Here is a 22,925-nt window from a genome sequence, read left to right as displayed (position 1 = left end):
TGCAATGGTGTTTTGTGGAGGTTATATGGATTCTCCGCTACCCAGAACCTGTGATTCTGTGAGTTGACGTAACCACTCAGGTAGAACCAGGCTTTATCAGACATAAAAAAAAAAAAATACACATCCAAGACGTTCATTTTTATTTCAATGAACAGCATCTGCTGGTTTTAATGCATGAACGACAAATGCACGGTAGGAATGCACATGCAGGTCTAGGTGGAGTATTCGTCTGCATGATAGATGTGATATGCCGGTCTCTTGCGACAGGTGTCAGATTGATTTGTTAGGAGTCTGAAGCATTTTCTGGTAAACCACAGCCACAGTGTCCAATGTGCAGGCATGTTTCAGGATGTTTTTTGATTTTTTTTTTCAAAACAGATTTTATTTGAAGCTGTTTTTGGACTAAGCTTTGCATGGCACTCTTTGCTGGCATTTTGACACTATTACACTTCCCAGCAAACAACTGACCACACCATTTCCATGGCTTTGTTGCCACATAACTTTGCATTACAAACACCTGCTGCTCCACTGTGAGTACCATTGAGTGCTTCACTGATACTGGCACAGCCCACACTATGCTCTGAACTGGAGTGGATCAAGTGGCAGACATAGATGTGGTGTGCACACCACAGGGAGAGGTTATGTGCATACGTTCATGTCCAGTCATATCCACTCGTCTGGGCCACTTTTATTTGTCTCACCCTGTATAAGAACAAAACCACGTATTAAAATAAATAAAAAAATTAAAAAAAGTTAGGCTGAATGGAAGCTTTAGCAGCATAACGTAGATTACTTATTAAAATTATTATTATTTATCTTGGATATAATGTTTAGGACATATGCCTTGAGCTAAATAGTTACAATATTTCATAAAATTTCTTCATTGCTTCTGTACCAGTTTCATTTTATGAAATGGCCATGAATAAAGTATTACTAAATACTGCTTGTCAAGTTAAGTATTTTACCAAACAATCTGACTTTATGGTACCGGACATGATGCATTGCTGCTGATGTGTCAGCTATGAGTGAAACTGTTGCATTGAACTTGGAGAGAAATTTAGATTGTCAAGTGTAGCAAATAAAATTTCTAAGTCAACAATGTCAAATGCTTTGCTGAAGTGTAAGAGTCAAATGATAGTTCTCTTGCCTATCCATGGTAAGCTTCAGGTCATCTGTTACTTTTATGAAAGCAGATGTTGTGATGCTGTGTGTGCAGAAAACTGATTAATATTCATTAGAAGGTTGTCTATATTTAAGAGTCATCACTACTCCTTTATGTTCTTTCTGCTTTTCACTGGAGTCCTGAACAGTCTGAGATTATTGTATATATGCTGTCATTCCAGCTCGTCACATTTCTTGATCATCTTCTGTTCAAGTAAATGTGCTTTAGCCTCAGTTTGAGGACAGACCATGTTCATGATCATCTCCAGAATTTCCTGTATTTTGTCCATCACTGCTACAGTGACAGCACTGGTGAGGATGCAGCTCATGGTGCTGGCCAGTCCCCAATGGGCCTCGCTGGGATGGCTGCTGGCAATGCAGTGTGTTTTTCCATTTTTAAGTGTAGTTCCACTTTACCAATATTCAAAGCGAAATGCTAATGCAACACCAGAAACTTAGTTCTCAGATATATTGATTAATCTAAGAGCATAACAACATCTTTGGATTTCAAGTGAACTTGCAAGTTAAAGTAGTCACTAGTTGTTGTCACGGACTATCTCCATGATATGATAGTGGAGTGGATCTTTCCATTTCTCATAACAACATTCAGCTTCTAGTGTGTTTATCACATAGTCTTTCTACCATGAGAGTCTTGAAAAAATAATTTTGTGATCAGTTTCACACAACAAGGGTGACAAGTAAGCCTACCGATTAGACAACAATGAGTTTTTATGACTTTCTGACAGATTAAAACTGTGTGCAGACAGAGACTACAACCAGGAAAACTATGACTCACAGGTAATGCTCTCAACTGAGCTATTGAGGTAGAACCCAACCTCACAGCTTCGTTTCTGGCATTGTCTCTTCTCCAGCAGAAGTAAAACCAGGAGTATGTTTCATGAGTATGTCCAGATAGTTCAGTTGCTGAGATCAGTGTGAGCATGGCTCATAAAAGCTAATTTTCTTTGTTTGAATCCCATCTAACACAGTTTTAATCTTCCCATGATGTTTCAAAACCATGAACTCCCTGCTGTAGAGTGCCTACATTTTGGAGATTTTATTTGCCCCTCTGTAACTCTCCTTGCTTACTGTAACTTTGATAAGGAGACGATCGCATCGTTAGGAGAGATCAAAGTTGGAACTCACATTCAGTAGCTTGTAAAACCAACCACATGAAAGTGATGTATTTATTTAAAGAACAAAGTTAGGTTGATGCTATAATGTAATGATCAGCTGGAATTTGATCTCAGGAGTACATCAGTTGCAGTAGGCAGTATTTTAGCAATTTGTATTTTATTTTCTTACAAGAACATAAACATAATTTTATCTGTGTTCCTATCATTCGATTTTGCGTATTTTAAAGTTCTGTGACAGTTGATTTATCAGTATTACTCTTGAAATGTTAATAATTGAAAAGAAAAAGTTAGATATATCTGCCTGTTTCAGAATCACAAATTGCAAGTACAGTCGCATAGGTTGCCCTTGGCGAGGTCCATTTCATGAAGAGAGCTCACATGAGGCGACTTGCACTCACCCACATCGCTCAGGAGCAGAAGTTATGGACGCCCTCCAAGATATTGACCAGAAACGTGAGGAAGAGAAAAGACTGTATGACAGTATCTTTGATCTCCTGTCCTGCGAAAAAATCAGCTTTCAAGGTACATAATTTAACTTGTATATTGCATCCAGATTGGTGTGAGCATTCATCAGTTCATAAGTAGAACAAATTTTGTAGTCAGTCATGCACTATGCATCTTTAATGCTCTGCGGTCCCATGTCCCATCCAGAGGGGCTTCTTAATTTTACAGATGTGGTTCTGCTACTGCAGCTGCCGCCACCCCCACCCCTCTCATTCCCCTCTTGCCCCTAGAACTCTCGTGCCTAAAATCTACGTACCATGGTGCAAGCACTTTGTTGTTGTGATACTGAATTCATGTACCATTTAGTTACCGTAGATTTTCAAGAATTCCAATAGATGTGCTTTATTTCTAACATGAGCATGTCAGTTTTATTACTATTTTGCAGTGACTGGAAAACTGTCATCAGTGACGTGGTGTTTACATCAATGTGTGCTCATTGAGAAACTTCATAGTTTGAGTGATGTGACATGCTGGGGGAAAAATGATCTAGGCAAAATGATGCTGATTCTTGTGAATGATTACAGTAGTGAGCGCAGTGAAGTAATATATGATGAACAAAATACTGGTGGTTGGAGAGAACCGCAGATCACAGATAGGTTCTATGCAAGTATCATTTTTGGTGATGAACTGAAAGAAAAAAGAAAGAATTGAAAGGAATTGTGTGTATTAAGTAGGATGGCTCAGGCCATTGCTCTGATAAAAGTGGAGCACAGTATAAGCAGTTGCTGTGCAACATTAAAAAAACCAACAGCAGTCAAAATATACATGAAGAGAAAGGAGCCATCATTGTATTTCCAGCTACAATTTTGATAGGGAATCTATGATGTGGTAGAGAAATATATTTTTCCTAGTTGCATAATGTCAAGCAAGGTAAAAAACAATGTTATAGTATACAAGAAGTGTACAGCTATGAATTGGAATATAAAGTTCTGTATAAGTTTTCTACAACCAATTCCCTTCCATTGAAACATTTCTCTTATTACCGCAGTTTTTCACTACTAGCAGCAATTAACAACTTCATGTTATTCATCGATTATAGGTAACTGGTACATTGAATAATGATGTCAAAATGTGAACACTGTGAAGTCAGTCATACCAGACTTTCAAATCTAATAATTTCATGTATAAAGTAATTTGTATTGTAGTATTTGCTGTAAACCTAGGCATAACTTTTTTGACATCTCAAGTTCATTCACAATCATGTTACCCCAAATTTCAACACAGCAGCAAGTTTAAATTAAGAATGTTGTTGTGGTCTTCACTCCTGAGACTGGTTTGATGCAGCTCTCCATGCTACTCTATCCTGTGCAAGCTTCTTCATCTCCCAGTACCTACTGCAACCTACATCCTTCTGAATCTACTTAGTGTCATCTCTTGGTCTCCCTCTACGATTTCTACCCTCCACACTGCCCTCTAATGCTAAATTTGTGATCCCCTGATGCCTCAGAACATGTCCTACCAACCGGTCCCTTCTTCTTGTCAAGTTCTGCCGCAAATTTCTCTTCTCTCCAATTCTACTCAATACCTCCTCATTAGTTATGTGATCTACCCATCTAATCTTCAGCATTCTTCTGTAGCACCACATTTCGAAAGCTTCTATTCTCTTTTTGTCCAAACTATTTATCATCCATGTTTCTCTTCCATGCATGGCTACACTCCATACAAATACTTTCAGAAACGACTTCCTGACACTTAAATCTATACTCGATGTTAACAAATTTCTCTTCTTCAGAAACACTTTCCTTGCCATTACCAGTCTACATTTTATATCCTCTGTACTTCGACCATCATCAGTTACTTTGCTCCCCAAATAGCAAAACTCCTTAACTACTTTAAGTGTCTCATTTCCTAATCTAATTCCCTCAGCATCATCTGACTTAATTCGCCTTCCATTATCCTCATTTTGCTTTTGTTGATGTTCATCTTATATCCTCCTTTCAAGACACTGTCCATTCCGTTTAACTGCTCTTCCAATTCCTTTGCTGTCTCTGAGAGAATTACAATGTCATTGGCGAACCTCAAAGTTTTTATTTCTTCTCCATGGATTTTAATACCTACTCCGAATTTTTCTTTTGTTTCCTTTACTGCTTGCTCAATATACAGATTGAATAACATCGGGGAGAGGCTACAACCCTGTCTCACTCCCTTCCAAACCATTGCTTCCCTTTCGTGCCCCTCGACTCTTACAACTGCCATCTGGTTTCTGTATAAATTGTAAATAGCCTTTCGCTCCCTGTATCTTAAGCTTTCTCTAAATCTACAAATGCTAGAAATGTAGGTATGCCTTTCCTTAATCTTTCTTCTAAGATAAGTCATAAGGTCAGTATTGCCTCACATGTTCCAACATTTCTACGGCATCAAAACTGATCTTCCCCAAGTTCGGCTTCTACCAGTTTTTCCATTCGTCTGTAAAGAATTCGCGTTAGTATTTTGCAGCTGTGACTTACTAAACTGATAGTTTGGTAATTTTCACATCTGTCAACACTTGCTTTCTTTGGGATTGGAAGAATTATATTCTTTTGGAAGTCTAAGGGTATTTTGCCTGTCTCATACATCTTGCTCACCAGATGGTAGAGTTTTGTCAGGACTGGCTCTCCCAAGGCCGTCAGTAGTTCTAATGGAATGTTGTCTACTCCTGGGCCGTGTTTCGACTCAGGTTTTTCAGTGCTCTGTCAAACTCTTCATGCAGTATTGTATCTCCCATTTCATCTTCATCTACATCCTCTTCCATTTCCATAATATTGTCCTCGAGTACATCGCCGTTGTATAGACCCTCTATATACTCCTTCCACCCTTCTGCTTTCCCTTCTTTGCTTAGAACTGGGTTTCCATCTGAGATCTTGATATACATACAAGTGGCTCTCTTTTCTCCAAAGGTCTCTTTAATTTTCCTGTAGGCAGTATCTATCTTGCCCCTAGTGAGATAAGCCTCTACATCCTTACATTTGTCCTCTAGCCATCCCTGCTTAGCCGTTTTGCCCTCCCCGTCGATCACATTTTTGAGATGTTTGTATTCCTCTTTTGCCTGCTTCATTTACTGCATTTTTATATTTTCCCCTTTCATCAATTAAATTCAATATTTCTTCTGTTACCCAAGGATTTCTACTAGCCCTCGTCTTTTTACCTACTTCATCCTCTGCTGCCTTCACTACTTCAGCCCCCAGAACTACCCATTCTTCTTCTACTGTATTTCTTTCCCCCATTCCTGTCAGTTGTTCTCTTATGCTCTCCCTGAAACTCTGTACAACCTCTGCTTTAGTCAGTTTATCCAGGTCCCATCTCCTTAAATTCCCACCTTTTTGCAGTTTCTTCAGTTTTAATCTACAGTTCATAACCAATAGATTGTGGTCAGAGTCCACATCTGCCCCTGGAAATGTCTTACAATTTAAAACCTGATTCCTAAATCTCTGTCTTACCATTATATAATCTATCTGATACCTTTTAGTATCTCCAGGATTCTTCCATGTATACAACCTTCTTTTATGATTCTTGAACCAAGTTTTAGCTATGGTTAAGTCATGCTCTGTGCAAAATTTTACCAGACGGCTTCCTCTTTCATTTCTTACCCTTAATCCATATTCACCTACTATGTTTCCTTCTCTCCCTTTTCCTACTCTCGAATTCCAGTCACCCATGACTATTAAATTTTCGTCTCCCTTCACTACCTGAATAATTTCTTTTATCTCATCATACATTTCATCAATTTCTTCATCATCTGCAGAGCTAGTTGGCATATAAACTTGTACTACTGTAGTAGGCATGGGCTTTGTGTCTATCTTGGCCACAATAATGCGTTCACTATGCTGTTTGTAATAGCTTACCCGCAATCCCATTTTTATTCATTATTAAACCTACTCCTGCATTACCCCTATTTGATTTTGTATTTATAACCCTGTATTCACCTGACCAAAAGTCTTGTCCCTCCTGCCACCGAACTTCTCTAATTCCCACTATATCTAACTTTAACCTATCCATTTCCCTTTTTAGATTTTCTAATCTACCTGCCCGATTAAGGGATCTGACATTCCATGCTCCGATCCGTAGAACGGCAGTTTTCTCTCTCCTGATAAACAACGTCCTCTTGAGTAGTCCCCGCCTGGAGATCCGAATGGGGAACTATTTTACCTCCGGAATATTTTACCCAAGAGGACACCATCATCATTTAACCATACAGTAAAGCTGCATGCCTTGGGAAAAATTACGGCTGTAGTTTCCCCTTGCTTTCTGCTGTAAATTTAGAATATGTCCCCTAAAATACATCTACTTAAAATAACAAGTGTGGCAAATTTAAAAACATCATTATGCTGGGCAAATTTCGGGCTGCAGGAGTACCAGAACAGATATCAGAAATGCGGTGCAGTATAAGACTGAGTGTTGTCCAAAATTGGATCTTAGTTGTTATAACTTTTAAGATAGGTTTACAAAACTGTATAGTTAGTTGGTCCTAAAGATTAAATTTTGTGTTTTAGATTTTTGCGTAGGGACCTTCAAATCATGATATCTCCTGAACTAATTACCGTATTTGCTCGAATCTAAGCCGCACTTTTTTTTCGGTTTCTGTAATCCAAAAAACCGCCTGCGGCTTAGAATCGAGCGCAAAGCAAGCGGGAGTTCTGAAAAATGTTGGTGGGTGCCGCCACAACTAACGTCTGCCGTCGAATATATGTAGCGCCACACAGGCATGCTTTGTAGGCACAAAGATAAATACTGGTACCAAAATCGCTGCGTCAGTAAAAAAAAAAAAAAGGTGGAAGACGAGCCTTTTTCCTCCGCTCAGAGTTTCGACCACTGCGTTTTGGTACATTATCCAACGAAGTAAATACAAATTCTGTATTGTTGATCTTCGAATGTAGCAACATTTCAATGTACTACGAAAATCCGACTGGCAAGACTGTTTGGGATGTTTGTCAATATGGCCAACTCTACGTTCTGAATTTTTTCCTATCTGCGAGAAGAGATGGTTGCTAATAGGAGCTTTTATGAATTGTGAATCACATGTAGTATTCTCTTCGCCATAAGATTAATACGAATATAAACATTTTGCCATGTATTGTTTCGTGTTTGCTACTATCTCATTGAAATCCTGTCTGCCTAATAAACTACGAAACTAGAGTGAGACAACAGCAAACGCGGAAGAATATACATATCATATCATGTTTATATTCGTATTATTCTTATGCCTGATAGTGATACAGTCAGAAATGAAGCACGGCAACTGACTAGATTTTTAAATCTAAGATGACTAATTTCTGTGCAGAATGTAATGAACTAAAGAGGCGCCTGCAAAGATTTTCAAACGGAGAAAAATTTTCGCTAAAATTTCGTTCAGAACATCGTCTATCATACGCAGTCTATTATTTGGTTCTTGTTGATCATTATCAAAGAAAGAAGTAGTGTAAGTAACAACAAATGTTTCGCTAATGAGACTACTCCTCTCTATTTTTTATTTGTAAGCGGCGATAGCGCGCACAAAAGCAAGCCACGCCGCGAGCGGCGACAGGCCGTAAACACGCACTATCAGAATGGGACAAACAATGCATGACACAGTACAGTAATGCATTTTCAGCTTAGAGTGACGTAAACATCTATAACAAAGAGAACGGCACTTATCAGATCAAAGAAAAATAAGCAATCAATTCAAACCAGACGAAGCACGTGAAAAAGGAAGGATATCCATATAAATATGGATGGAGCGCGTGACGCGTAGCAATGGCTACCTGGTAAACCGTAACTGCTAAGCTTACGACTCGAACAAAACTACTGCAGCTGTATCGTCATTCATTCGACCTAAATTGTGTCTCATATTACAACTAGGCGAACTTTGTTTCGATTTGGAGGTGCGACCTAAAACTTTTCTCTCCCCTTGATTTTCGAGTCTCAAATTTCAGGTGCGGCTTAGATTCGGGAAAAAATTTTTTCCTTGATTTCGAGTCTCATTTTTCAGGTGCGGCTTAGATTCGAGTGCGGCTTAGATTCGAGTAAATACGGTAATTTCACACAACATAACTGTGTCACAATGTTCAGGATCAAGAACTTCACTACTGTAATAATAAAATCTGAAACACTTTAGGAAATGAAAACATTAACAGGTATGTACAGACATGTAGTACAATCTTAATTTTGTAGTTTATCAAAATAAATTAATAAATATTGAGAGGTATTTATAACATTGTTAGGTTTTTTTTGAAAACTGCTATGTTTAACACTGATTAAATAAGCCAAAATTTTATTTAAGTAAGCTAGGAAGTTATGGAGGGTGAAGATATTTGAGAAGTTAAAACTGGGTCGGTCTGTGAGGTATGCACAAATAGTGTGATTGGTAGTTTGCTGCTCTGTGGGATAGAGATGGGAGTTGAGAGTCCCAATTTAGCACATAATTTTAACTCGTCAGAAATGATGAACTTCATTTACTCTTCATACCTATCATTAGACATGTCTTAATGAAAAATCTGGATATGTTTAAAGCTCTCTTTGTAACATGCTAAGTGCTCTTGAGCCTTCATACTACTTTAGTATATCCTTCTCCCATGTTGAAAAATCACTAAAATGTTTGTGTAAATATTTCATATGTTCACATATGAAAATAAATTCTATATGTGTATATTATGAAGTTTTCTTTTAACTGAAGGTATATTTTCTGTTTCTGGCAGAGTTGATGATTTAATTTTACACACATTTTAACAACTGGTAGTTATCTTCACCAGTTGTTAAAATGTGTGTAAAATTAAATCATCTTATCTTCTTCATGACATTGTAATTCTGTCAGAGACAGCAAAGGACCTGGAAGAGCAGTTGAATGGAATGGACAGTGTCTTGAAAGGAGGATATAAGATGAACATCAACAAAAGCAAAATAATGACAATGGAATGTAGTGGAATTAAATTGAATGATGCTGAGGAAATTAGATTAGGAAATGAGACACTTAAAGTAGTAAAGGAGTTTTGCTATTTAGGGAGTAAAATAACTGATGATGGTCGAAGTAGAGAGGATATAAAATGTAGACTGGCAATGGCAAGGAAAGCGTTTCTGAAGAAGAGAAATTTGTTAACATCGAGTATAGATTTAAGTGTCAGGAAGTCATTTCTGAAAGTATTTGTATGGAGTGTAGCCATGTATGGAAGTGAAACTGGATGATAAGTAGTTTAGACAAGATGAGAATAGAAGCTATCGAAATGTGGTGCTACAGAAGAATGCTGAAGATTAGATGGGTAGATCACATAAATAATGAGGAGGAATTGAATAGAATTGGGGAGAAGAGAAATTTGTGGCAGAACTGGAGTAGGAGAAGGGATCACTTGGTAGGACATATTCTGAGACATCAAGGGATCACCAATTTAGTATTGGAGGGCAGTGTGGAGAGTAAAAATCATAGAGGGAGACCAAGAGATGGGTACACTAAACAGATTCAGAAGGATGTAGGTTGCAGTAAGTACTGGGAGATGAAGAAGCTTGCACACGATAGAGTAGCATGGAGAGCTGCATCAAACCAGTCTCTGGACTGAAGACCACAACAACAACAACAACAACAACAACAACAACAGTTTTCTTGTGGGATTCCAAGCACTCTTAAGACCATTGCTTGAAGCACCTGAGGGAGACAAAAAAGTCGAAATGTCTCCTTAGTTCTCCCTCAGCTAGTATGCAGTTAGATTCGGAATTTAAGTTGGAAGATACAAGAACAATCATGCTGTCACCCAAGATCCCTTTTCATCTTCTTGTTTTTATGTGCCTTGCTTGCTTTTGTCATCTGGCTTTGTCACCACTGGCAGAAATCTTGATGCTGAAAGCTAACAAGTCCAAACTCTCTCTCGACTCTGTGAAATGAAAGAGATTACTTCTTCATAGAACTTCATATATTGACTCAAATATTACAATCGGAAACACTTCTTATAATGCTTTTTTGTCGTTAAACATCAGCATTCAGTACATTAATAGAACATTCTTTTCATCTCGTAGTATACAGACAGAATGAATGTTTTGACTGTCCTTGATGTCATCAGTCATTATCATGACCCTCATAATTCTCTGGAGTGCTGACCTCATGCTTACTTCAGTGTCATTCCTGTTCTCTGGCTATAAGCATGCCAGTACTTTCCATGCCCATAGGTTATCTCCCTCCACTCCTCTCGTCAAATCTGGCATTGCTAATAGCACAAACTTGCACAATAATTATTACACTTGTTGTTCTTATCACTATTTATTTGCTCCCATTTTTGCTCAGGGTGTACACTCGGACAAGGAAAAAGAATTCCCGGATAAAAATACACATTTTCCTGGGTGAAAATATCCTGCGGAACTGTAAAACGTATCAATGCCTTGAGTGGTAAAGGTTTTATACGCCACTTTCCGGCACTTTAGGAAACAAAACTCAGCAAAAAAATAACACATTTTGGAAAGATTTTTGATGTGCAGCAACATGTACGCTGCAAATTTTTGTGATACCAAGTATAAATACAAATTCCACCAAACACAGCATGTTAGTTTCTGAAGCACTGAAATCCAGATTGCAGTGTGCTTTTCTCAGCATGTCACAGCTCACGTCACATTATCTTGCAATTGATATACTTGCGAGTGTTATCCTTTAAGATGTCTCAAACACGAATTTGCCAATAAATTTTTAAATGATGATACAAATTTCATGTCTTCTGGGCCCGAAATTCTTGTAAGCAGCTGGTCCTCAAAGCCTTAAGTTTTGCTTTAGAGTCAGTCACTCTGTGATTTAAGAAATTCATTGCACATTTTCACACATAACATAATTAATGTTGTGTAAAAGGAAATTTTACTTTGAAAGTAACGCTTCTCAAACCACCATTTGGAATATTTTCCTGTGACTTGTTAGAAATGTAAACTTTTGTGACATCATGCTCATTTAATTCATTTGTTGTGAAGTATTGCATAGCCTTCGTCCTGAAGCCTTTGACACATATCGCTGTCAGTGAACACTTATGTGCACTTTACATTGGTGTTTCTATCTCATTTATGTTTTATTGCTGGAGTATTATTCTACAATAGCGGCCTAACGTAAAATACTTTGTTAGAATATAAGTCCTTACCAGTCAAAATTACATAAATTTAACTCAAAAGTAAGTCAATAAAAAATTCTCGGAATTTAAAAAATTCCTGGTTCCTCCCCCCCCCCCCCCCCCCCTCGCCCCCATTTTCTCTCAGATGAAAATATTTCCCGATTTTTCCCAAATTTGCCGGGGGGTTTACACCCTGTAGCTAGCTAGACTCATTGATGTTAGGTAATCAAGGTACCAATCTCTAATGCTGTGCTCTGGTTGTACCTGCATATGTGTTATTCAGGAGCTTTGCTTGCAGTTCGCTCTGTAATCATATACTGCGTCTGTGCAATCCAGGTGCAAAAACGACAGCCTCAGCTGTTGTGTTGATCATTGGTGTCACTCCCTCATTTCCTTCCTGTTAGGTAGTTTGGCAGGCCATAATACTCATAGCATACATTATTTTCACTACTTGCTAGCTTAAAGCTTATCTATTATTATTGCATAGCATAGTATGTGGCATGTGGTGTAATTTCACACTTAAAGTCAGCCTGTCGTCTCATAGCCCCCCCCCCCCCCCCCTGCCCCTTCCTCCCCTGCCCCTATGATGGTTTCTGCATATTCGTCTTTATTATTACAACTTTTTTGCTCCTGCATGTGCTTAACCTAAAACTGTTATCAGATAGTCAAAGTAGATATAAAATGCAGTTAACAGGATAGAGAGAGGGATAGGAAGTTGTTATGCAGAAACAGAAGTGTAGAAGCAATGTAACAATTAACTTGTCACTTTTAGGCGATATATTTCTTTAACACGTCTACATTGTAAGGACCCTTCTTTACCACATGATGGGTACAAGAGGAATACTGCTTTTAGATGCAGCAATCAACTATTTCATATGGGCCTCCATAGCAATGGAAAAATGTACTTGTTTCTCTTTAAGATTTGAGTTTGGGTGGTACACTCTTTTCAGCACTGTCATGTACCTTAAACTCTGGTACTGTTGTTCTGCTTGTTTTCTTAAGTGTCTTTCCATATTGTAGTAATATACATTTCATCTCTTGCTGGGCTGTAGAGCCAAGTGAAACACTTCAGTAACTGTTTGTCAAAGAATTTCTTATCCAACACTTCCACAGATGATAAGCCTGTTGATAAATGGGGAAGTTCATTTAACACAACTAGAAGTTCTGCTATTAACTGAGCCCAAGTAGTATGCTTCTCTGAACAAGACATTTCTTTCATTGCCCATTTAGAGGGATTCAATTGTGGATGATATTTTAAAATAGTGAAATGCTTCACATCTTCCCACACTAAAAGCTCTTTAAAGTTATGGCTTACAAATTGCGATCATTGTCGATGAGTAAACAGTTTGGTTTACTCACATCCTCAAAATATAGTCCCTCAAGCAATTGATTGTTGTATTAGTATTGGCTGATTTTATAGGACACCGTTTAATGGATTTTGACAAGCACTGTAATAAGACTAAAATATGAACCATGCCATCTCTGCCCTGTAGTAAAGGACCATAGAAGTCTGCCTTTGTGAGGTCATATGATGCTTTATGTATTACAGGATATAGCTTATATGGTACTCAACATTTCTTGTACCTTTTGACACAAATCATGACACAACATTTTCCTCTTTTTCTTCTTCCTCCTTCTGTCTCCCTGAAGGCTGGCTTATGTGTCTGACATGTAACCATTGACTGGGTAACGCGTAATTCCCAGTCCTGGTTCGACAGGTAGGGTTTGCATGTACCCTCTGGTACAGGCCACACCCAGGGAGGAGTGATTGCCTGGGCTGTTACCTTTTCAAATTACAAATTACTTCTTTCATCCCTCAAGCCAACAAACATCTGAATTGTCATCTGACACCTGCACATGCTCCAAGAAATCAAAGAGAGTCAATTGGTCTTTTCCTTCACCAACTCTGAGATCCTCTCCAATGGTGTTGCCACGTGATACCCTCACTCAGCAGATCTCTGTGTTGCCAGTACACACCACCAACCACCTGGACTCCGCATACTTTCAGACTCCGCATGTACTTATTACCATTTGGACTTCTTCTGCACAGCCCAGCTCGCCCGTCGTCTCGAGTGGTCTATCCTCTCTGACACATACTTGAGCGACCATTTCCGGTGCACTCCATTTGCTGACTCCTACCCCACCTACGTGCACAGCCAAATGGCAGCTTTATAAGGGCGACTGGAGTTCTCTCTGATGACTTTCGATAACATTTCCCAAGTTGTGATGACCAGGTAGAATACTTTACAAATGTTATCTTTACCACCACAGAATGTTCCATTCCTCGCACTTCATCTTTACTGTGCCATGTGCCTGTGTTTCGGTGGACAGAGGCATTCCGCGATGCAATTTGCTTGCAGAGACATGATCTCAGCATTTCTAATTGTCATCCTATGATGGCTAACTCTATTCGTTGTAAACAGTTGTATATACAGTGTCATCACGTTCTTCGAGACAGCAACAAAGCTAGCTGGATTTCATTTAGTAGTTCTTTCAATGATTCCACTCCCTCTTCCATCATGTGGGTCAACATCCAGTTGCTCTCTGGGACCAAGGTCCATTCTCCAGTTTCTGGCCTGGCCATAGCAGTTGATGTTATAGTGGATCCTATTGCTATCTCAACACCTTGGGCTGCTGTTTTGCAGAGATTTTGAGCTCTACCCACTATCACTCTGCCTTCCTCCATTGGAAACAAGTGGAGGAGGCTCCCATGATACCCTTCTCTTCTCAGAATCGTGAGTACTACAGCACTGCTTTCACTATGAGAGAGCTAGATCATGCTCTCACTTCATCCTGAACCTCTGCGCCAGGGCTACAAGATGTTCACAGACAGAAGTTGCAGCACCTTTCTTTCGCAGGCAAGCACTTTCTTCTTCATATGTACAGTCGCATCTGGGCAGAGGGCATGTTTCTCAGATGCTGGCATGAAGCCACTGTCATATCCACACCTAAGGCTGGTAAGGACCAACACTTTCCTTCTAGCTACCACCCCATTTCACTCACCAGTTGTGTCTGCAAGGTGATGGAACATATCATTCGTGCCCAGCTAGTCTTGCAGTTTGCTAACCACTCTACAATGTGGATTTTGAATGAGCCATTCTTTAGTTGACCGTTTTGTTGATGGTTTTGCAATCTGTTGCAGTTCTCCATGGACTTGTCTCCTTGAGTGGTGTCTACGGCATTGTCTCAATCATCTTTACTCGTGCAGCATTGACAGTGGCTTTTGCTTTTCCACCGACTAAACCATTTGTATTAATTTGTGGAGCACATTGGGTTTCTTCCACTGTCTTTTTATCTTGGGCCTGCTGCTCTTCCATTTGTTGAAGCTGTGAAGTTCCTGGGGCTCATGCTTGACAGGAAACTTTCTTGGGCCTCCCACGTGTCTTACTTTGCCGCCCACTGTACGCAGTCACTCATTGTCCTACAGCAGACCAGATGACCCACCTCTGTTTATAGCGGTCCCTTGTCCGTTTGAAACAACACTATTGGTGTTTCATTTATGCATCTGCAACATCTATCCATCTTATGCTGTCTCAATGCAATACACCATCGTGGCATCCGTATGGCCACTGGTGCCTTTTACACTAGTTCGTTTGGGAGTCTGTATGCAGAAGCGAGAGAACTACCGCTGTTGTACCAAAGTGATGTTCTACACAGCAGACACACATGCTGTTTGAAACTTCCTGACAGATTAAAACTGTGCCGGACCGAGACTCGAACTCAGGACCTTTGCCTTTCGTGGGCAAGTACTCTACCAACTGAGCTACCCAAGCACGACTCACACCCTGTCCTAACCTGTCAGAACTAGCACTCCTGGAAGAAGGGATATAGTGGAGACATGGCTTTGCCACAGCCTGGGGGATGTTTCCAGAATGAAATTTTCATATTAGCACACACTCTGCTGCAGAGTGAAAATTTCATTCTGGACCATGCTGTTTGTATGCCATGCCTGGCCACCCATCCTATGCCACCTCTTTTGATGATTCATTTGACTGCCAGTACAGGGCGTGTCCGTCTTCTCTGTTACCTCCTGGAGATTGCTTTCAGCTATTGCTCCGGCAGCTTAACTTCATGCTACCTGCCACATTCCTGATGGATGTGAACCCTTCACCACCTTGACTTCGTGCAGCAGCCCATGTTCACCTTGGACTTCATTCACTTCCTAAAAACACTACTCCAGACTTGCACTATTGCCGCAAGTTTCTCTACCTTTGCAAGGAATTATGCAATAGTACATTTGTGTACACTTATGACTCTCAGACTGACCGTGGTGTCCGGTGTATCTTCATCATTGGCACCGATGATTTTCGGTATAGGCTCCTGGAACACAGCTTAGTATTTTCAGCGGAGCTCTTCACCCTCTATCAGGCCGTGCAGTACATCTGGTGACACAGACTTTTCAATTATGACATCTGCTCCAACTTCTCTGTGCCCCTCAGAGTCTCTGTGGGCTGTACACCGTCCATGCCTTAGTGCAACGGGTGCAGGAAAGCTTTCACTTGCTCACTCTTGAGGAAGCCACTTTGACATTTATGTGGGTCCCTGGTCACATCTTTCTGATGGGAAACAAGGCTGCAGATGCTGCTACCAAGGCTGCAGTCCTCCTTCATTGGTCCACTAGTACTTCCATTCCTTCCGATGATCTCTGTGTTGCCGTCAATCAGCAGGTGGTGTCACTTAGGCTTCATCACTGGTCTTCCCTTCATGGGAACAAGTTCCGGGGAATTAAATCGCTCCTAGTGACTTGGCTAACCTCCACTCAGTTCTCTCACTGCAAGGAAATCATTTTAGCTATGTTGTGTGTTGGACACTGTCTTTCTAGCCATCCCATTCATTAAGTGGTGATCACACACCACTTTGTGCTCAGTGTCCTCAACCTTTGACAGTTCACCATTTCCTGATGGATGCTCTTTTTTTTAACCACTTTATGTTCTAATTTATGTTTGCCGTCTGAGCTATTGGCCGTTTTAGTGAACGACGCACGGGCTGTCGACTGCTCTTTACCCCTTTTTTTTTTTAACAGTCTTTAGTTCAGGACCTCTGTTGTGTGTCTGGTGTATTTTATGGATCTTTCTCCAGGTCCCTGTTTTTAGCTGCCTTTCCTTCTGTCGATTGGGCCTAACATGCAGTCGCTTTTAACTCCTTTTTTATCTTCGTGTTGTATAGGTCTGACATGGGTGTGAATGACCTTAGTTGTTTTTGCGACCTAAAGCAAAACAAACAAACATCCTGAGGAATACATATTTTCCAAAATGCTGAATCTTTGTTGGCACTCTAAAACAGAGACTCTTGGTACACTACCCATTTATCCTTTTCTTTTTCTGATAGAATAGCTGGTTTGTTTGCTGCCAATAACTCTCCAACATCTTTATTCATTTGAAATGCTTCTTTTATCTTTCATACTAAGTAATGTATTTCATTGTTAGTGTAACTGAGAGGAAATTGATTGTGAATATAACTCCAGTACCTCCTGTTCTGGGCACATCAAATCCAGGGGTAATCTGGATAAAGCATTAGGTTTACATTCTGTGACTCCTTTACACAATTTATTTGTATTTGGAGTTCCCGCAGGAAGAGTACCCAGCACATAATCTTGCTATGTAGCAGTCTGCTGTCCATTAGGAAAGATGATGATTGGTGATTGGTGTAAACTACAATCATCAACCCCCAAATAAGTATCTGAAACTCATACCTAGCTTTCCTTTTCAGTGTCTGTGTAATTCAGTTCATGCTTGTTAAGGCGACTGCTTGCAAAAGCTATAGATATATATTGTCCTCCTTTGGGATTCTGTGCCCCTTGAAGGAATCCCACTCCCAGACCATATTCTGAGACATCACAGACTAATTTAAATGATTGGTGCATTTGAGGGTGACCTAGAGCCTTAGCATTCACTAAAGCATGTTTTATACTTTAATGTATTGTAATGTAATGTTGAGCTTTGCTTCAGTAAGGTTAGGATATGTGGATCATTCATTGCTTGCCGTTTCATGAAACTTCTATGAAATCCCACTACGACTAGGAATGCACATATTTGTTTTACATGCAGGTTTCGGGACACTGCTTGAGCACTTTAATTCTTTTGGGGTCAGGTTTTATTCTGTTCACTCTCATCAAATGTCCTAGAAGTATCAGTTTTTCCAACCAAAATGTGATTTTTCCTAACTGTATGGTGGTTTCCCTTTCTAATAATCTCTTTAAAGTTTTTATCAACAATGCGCAATGATCACACCGATTTTCGGAGACCATCAAAATGTCTTTCTCATACATAATCAATTCATGGAGCAGGTCCAAGCCCAAAGATATGTCAACAGCCTGTTTGAACACTGCTACTGATATGTGGAGCCCAAAAGAAAGCACTTCAAATCAGTATGACTTACCTTCGAACAAAAATGATGTTAAAGGTCTGGAGTTCACATGTAGGGGTATCTACCAGTACCCAGGAGTTAAATCCATTGAACTGAAAGTTTGTACTTGTTCAAATCATGATAACAGTTCCTCAGTGTCTACTAACTGCCCCCCTGCAGGTCTGGGGGTTTGAATAGGCCCGAGGTATTCCTGCCTTTCGTAAGAGGTGACTAAAAGGAGTCTCACATGTTTTGGCCTTTATGTGATGATCCCATGTAGGGTCTGATCTCTAATTTTCAAAATTTTCTCGAAGAGTGAGCCAACTGGGGAAGGGCGCCTTATGTGGTGCGTAGTTTCCATCATGCACTGAGACCTCTCGCATCCTACGTTGATGGATCTGCACTTCCACTCATTCTCCAGCCATTGGGCGATGTCATCATCCTGGGTGCGCTTTCCTCCATCCTCTGTGCAGTATCACTTTCTGCGCTGTCAACGATAATATACCAAGCGAGATGACACAGTGGCTAGCACACTGGACTTGCATTCGGGAGGACGACGGTTCAATCCTGTATCCGGGCATCCTGATTTAGGTTTTCTGTGATTTCCCTAAATCGCTCCAGGCAAATGCCAGGATGGTTCCTTTGCAAGGGCACGACCGATTTCCCGTCCTTCCCTAATCCAATGAGACCGATGACCTCGCTGTCTGGTCTCCTCCCCCAAACAACCCAACCCCAACTCAGCTATTCCTTATCACAGTATCTATAACCTTAGAGAACTTCAACTTCAACAATAATGGACTTCTTAGCTCGTTTGCACCTTATATCCAGCATGGTAGCCAGTACATTGTGGTGGGGCCGCAGTGTACCCTATTGGTTGTAACCCCCTGACCACACAGGGATTGCTCTGCTGATGCCTGCACTGTTAACTCCCCACATATGCCAAGTAGTAGATGCCCGTCACCCTGGAGCAAGAAGACTCCCGGCAATGGCCATCCTGCCAGATGGCATTTGCTGCGGCTGGGTGGTGCCCGTGGGGAGGCCCCTGGTCGGAGTGGGTGGCATCAGGGCGGATGACATGCCACGAAGCGCAGTACGTCATCTTTTGCTGGTGGTCAAACACCAGCAGCCTCTGAGCAGTCGAGATCTAACTTCAATGCTAAGAAATACTACACCAAATCGTCCCCTCCCCCCGGCCACACCATGGGAGGAATGCCAGGCTAGGGATGGCAGCAAAGCTTATTCACCCTGGTACCACATATGTACGAGAGTTGATGGGGAATCTTTCTTGTCAATGAAACCTAAGTTTTTTGTGGAGCATTTAGAGGGCAAATTTGGGGAGGTGGAGGGCTTGTCCAAAATGTGGTCAGGGTTGATCTTGATCAAAACAACATCCTCTGCCCAGTCACAGGCACTACTCGCCTGTGACAAGCTGGGGGATGTTTCTGTAACCATCACGCCTCAAAAGAACTTAAATATGGTCCGAGGGATAATCAGGTTGTCACTTGTGCCTTCATCTTGGCCTTTGAGGGTGACACATAATCCGAGAAGGTCGAGGTGATGGTTTACCACTTCAACGTAAAGCCATATATCCCTCCCTTGATGCAGTGCTGTAAGTGCAGGAAGTTCGGCCATATGTTTTCCCGCTGTACTTCCAGCATAACCTGTTGGGATTGTAGACATCCTTCACATACTCCCTGTGCCCTGCCTCCCATTTGTGTCAACTGCAGAGAGCACCATTCACCTTGCTCACCAGACCGCAGGATTCTCCAGAAAGAAAGAAAAATAATGGAATACAAGACCCTGGACCGACTGACCTCCACTGAGGCTAGGAGAAAATATGAAAAGCTACATCCTGTGCATATGACGTCAACCTACGCTGCCGCTACGACAAAGGTTTTACAATTTTCTGTTCCGCCATGTACGGTCGGCTCTCAGAGCCGTCAGACTCCATCTGCCCCCTTAACGGTGGGGGCACTTCCCTCTCTGTTGCTCCTGCGCAACCTACTTCATTACCAACCCCAATCCCCTGCCCCAAACCATTGGGGACGTCAGTCACCACTTCTCAGTTGGAGAAGCATAAGTCTTCTTCAGCTCCTCTCGCCAGGAAGGGATCCCTTGGGTCACTCCCTTCCCAGGTTCCTACCAGTGGCAAAGCTGACACCCGCCAGTGGCTGAAGCAACCACAGGTAGCTGGTCATAGGGCTTCACGGTCCTTTCTATCCCTGAGACTGAATCAGTGAAGCCCTCCTAGCCGGACAAACCTAAGGAGCAGCGAGAGAAAACTAAACAGAAGAAGACCCCCAAGAACCAAGGCACAGCAGTGGCACCCACGCCACCACTACATACAAGCTCTGTGTCTGAGGATGAGGTGGAGATTCTGGTGTCCACTGAGGACCTAGATCTCGCTGGGCCCTCAGACACAATGTATGTCGATTGCACAGGTACTCAACCGGTGACAGCAGATCCTCCAGTGAAATGGGGGCGGTTTTTTCCACCACTTGGCTGAGCTACAGCAACTGTTAAGCTTTACATCTAATTTCTGCATTGCCCTCCAGGAAACCTGGTTCCTGGCAATTTGGACCCCTGCCCACTGCGGCTGTAAGGGATATTACAGGAACTGTAGCGACTATAATAGAGTTTTAGGTGTAGTTTGTGTCTATGTCCTGAACTCGGTATGTAGTGAACCTATGCCCCTTAAAACCTCTCTTGAAGCTGTGGCTGTCAGGATAAGGACGACACAGGGAATAACTATGTGCAATGTAATCTTCCTCCAGATGGTGCAGTACCCCTGAACGTATTGGCTGCACTGATTGATCAACTCCCTAAACCTTTCCTGCTTTTGGGAGATTTTAATGTGTATGACTCCTTGTGGGGTGGCACCATGTGTTGGCTGAGGTAGAGAGGTCGAAAATTTACTGTCACAACTCGACCTCTGCCTCTTAAATACAGGTGATTCCACATATTTCAGTGTGGTACATGACACATAATCGGCCATTGATCTCTCGGTTTTCAGTCCTGGCTTTCTCCCATCTATCTGCTGGAGAGCACTTGACGACCTGTGTGGTAGTGAGCACTTTCCCATCTTCCTGTCACTCCCCTGGCATCGTGCCCACTGACACCTACCCAGATGGGCTTTAAACAAGGCAGACTGGCAAGCCTTCACCTCTGCTGTCACTGCTGAATCTCCCCCACATGGTGCCATCAATGTTGTCGTTGAGCAGGTCACTACAACGATCGTTTCTGCAGCGGAAAATGCGATCCCTCATTCTTTAGGGCGCCCCTGGTGAAAGACAGTCCCTTCGTGGTCACCAGAAGTTGCTGATGCAATTAAAGAGTGTCGGCAAGCTCTACAGTGACATAAGTAGCACCCTTCCCTAGAACCCCTAATGTCTCCATTCACTGTCACAACCCTCAGAATTCTCTGGAGTGCTGCATGTATGCAACAAGGGGTGCACCTGCATGGCTCAACCACCGACCCAGCGAATGATGTATGGTAGGAACCAGCTGTCTGTCATCCCAATCTTGTACATACACAGCGTCTAACCTCCCAGTTACATATACGTACAAACGAATTCTCACACAGTATGCATATTTGCATTTGTCAACTACCTAATGAAATATCTACCCGCAGCTGACAAACATCATCAAAGGTAAGACACATGTAGTAACCTGTCACTTTCATGAAGTGGTAAGACGTACTTAAAGGTCAGTTGTCAAAATATAATGCAGAACATCAAAGGTCAGTTATGCTAGAAACATGAAAAATTATAGGTGGTTTGAAACCTTCCTGGCAGATTAAAACTGTGTGCCCAACCGAGACTCGAACTCGGGACCTTTGCCTTTCGCGGGCAAGTGCTCTACCAACAGAGCTACCGAAGCACGACTCACGCCCGGTACTCACAGCCCTACTTCTGCCAGTATCTCGTCTCCTACCTTCCAAACTAGCTTGCCCGCGAAAGGCAAAGGTCCCGAGTTCGAGTCTCGGTCGGGCACACAGTTTTAATCTGCCAGGAAGTTTCATATCAGCGCACACTCCGCATCCCGCTGCAGAGTGAAAATCTCATTCTCTATATGTGGTTTGCCTATCACCATCATGGGACCACTATGGACATTTAATCTCTCTACATGCACCAGCCATATTTCGAACAGTGATAATGTGTTGCACATTGTTTGAGAGGGGATTAACAAAGGAAGTATCTCAAATACAGCAATGAATCTGAAATACAATTTACTACAGGTTAATAACAACCACTATCTTTTGGTAGAATGATGACAATTTTCTGTAAATTTGCTGTTGACTCATCTGCAGCAATATTTAGCAAGGAAGTTGGCCAATATTGTACAAAAGGGACATGGGTTAGGGAAAACAGCAAATCTATCCAGCTGCTGAAGGCATGTGGAGAGGGCATTTATTTACTATGCCAGCCATCATGTTTAGTAATAAACTTTTCTATGTGCTAAGGAACAATAGTATAACAAATATCTTAGGCATACAATTATTGCGAATTTATAATGGACATCATCGTCAGCAAAAAAGGCAGTCTATGGTTTGGAGTGTGGATTGTTAGATCCCTTAAATGACTAGTTATGTTAGAGGATTTGAAAAGGTAAATGTATAGGCTGCAGTTATAGTGGGAATTAGTGAAATGCTGCAGCAGGATGAACAAGACTTCTGATCAGATGAGTACAGACTTATAAACATAAAATCAAAAAGGAGTACTGCAGGATTAGATCTAATAACGAGTAAGAAAACAGG

The 22,925-nt window shown here is 41.4% G+C and overlaps 1 protein-coding gene across 1 annotated transcript in view; it reads left to right on the top strand.

The window, feature by feature from the left end:
* Window positions 1-22,925, top strand: part of LOC124615691 (cysteine and histidine-rich protein 1 homolog) — a 55,687-nt gene that overhangs the window by 22,815 nt on the left and 9,947 nt on the right. Inside the window, exon 3 of the mRNA XM_047143724.1 lies at window positions 2,608-2,819. Coding sequence (XP_046999680.1) covers window positions 2,608-2,819 — 212 coding nt within the window. The remainder of the gene's footprint in view (window positions 1-2,607; window positions 2,820-22,925) is intronic.

This window comes from Schistocerca americana, chromosome 5 (genome assembly GCF_021461395.2).
Source record: "Schistocerca americana isolate TAMUIC-IGC-003095 chromosome 5, iqSchAmer2.1, whole genome shotgun sequence".
Lineage (NCBI taxonomy): Eukaryota > Metazoa > Arthropoda > Insecta > Orthoptera > Acrididae > Schistocerca > Schistocerca americana.
This window is presented reverse-complemented; position numbering and strand designations above follow the sequence as displayed.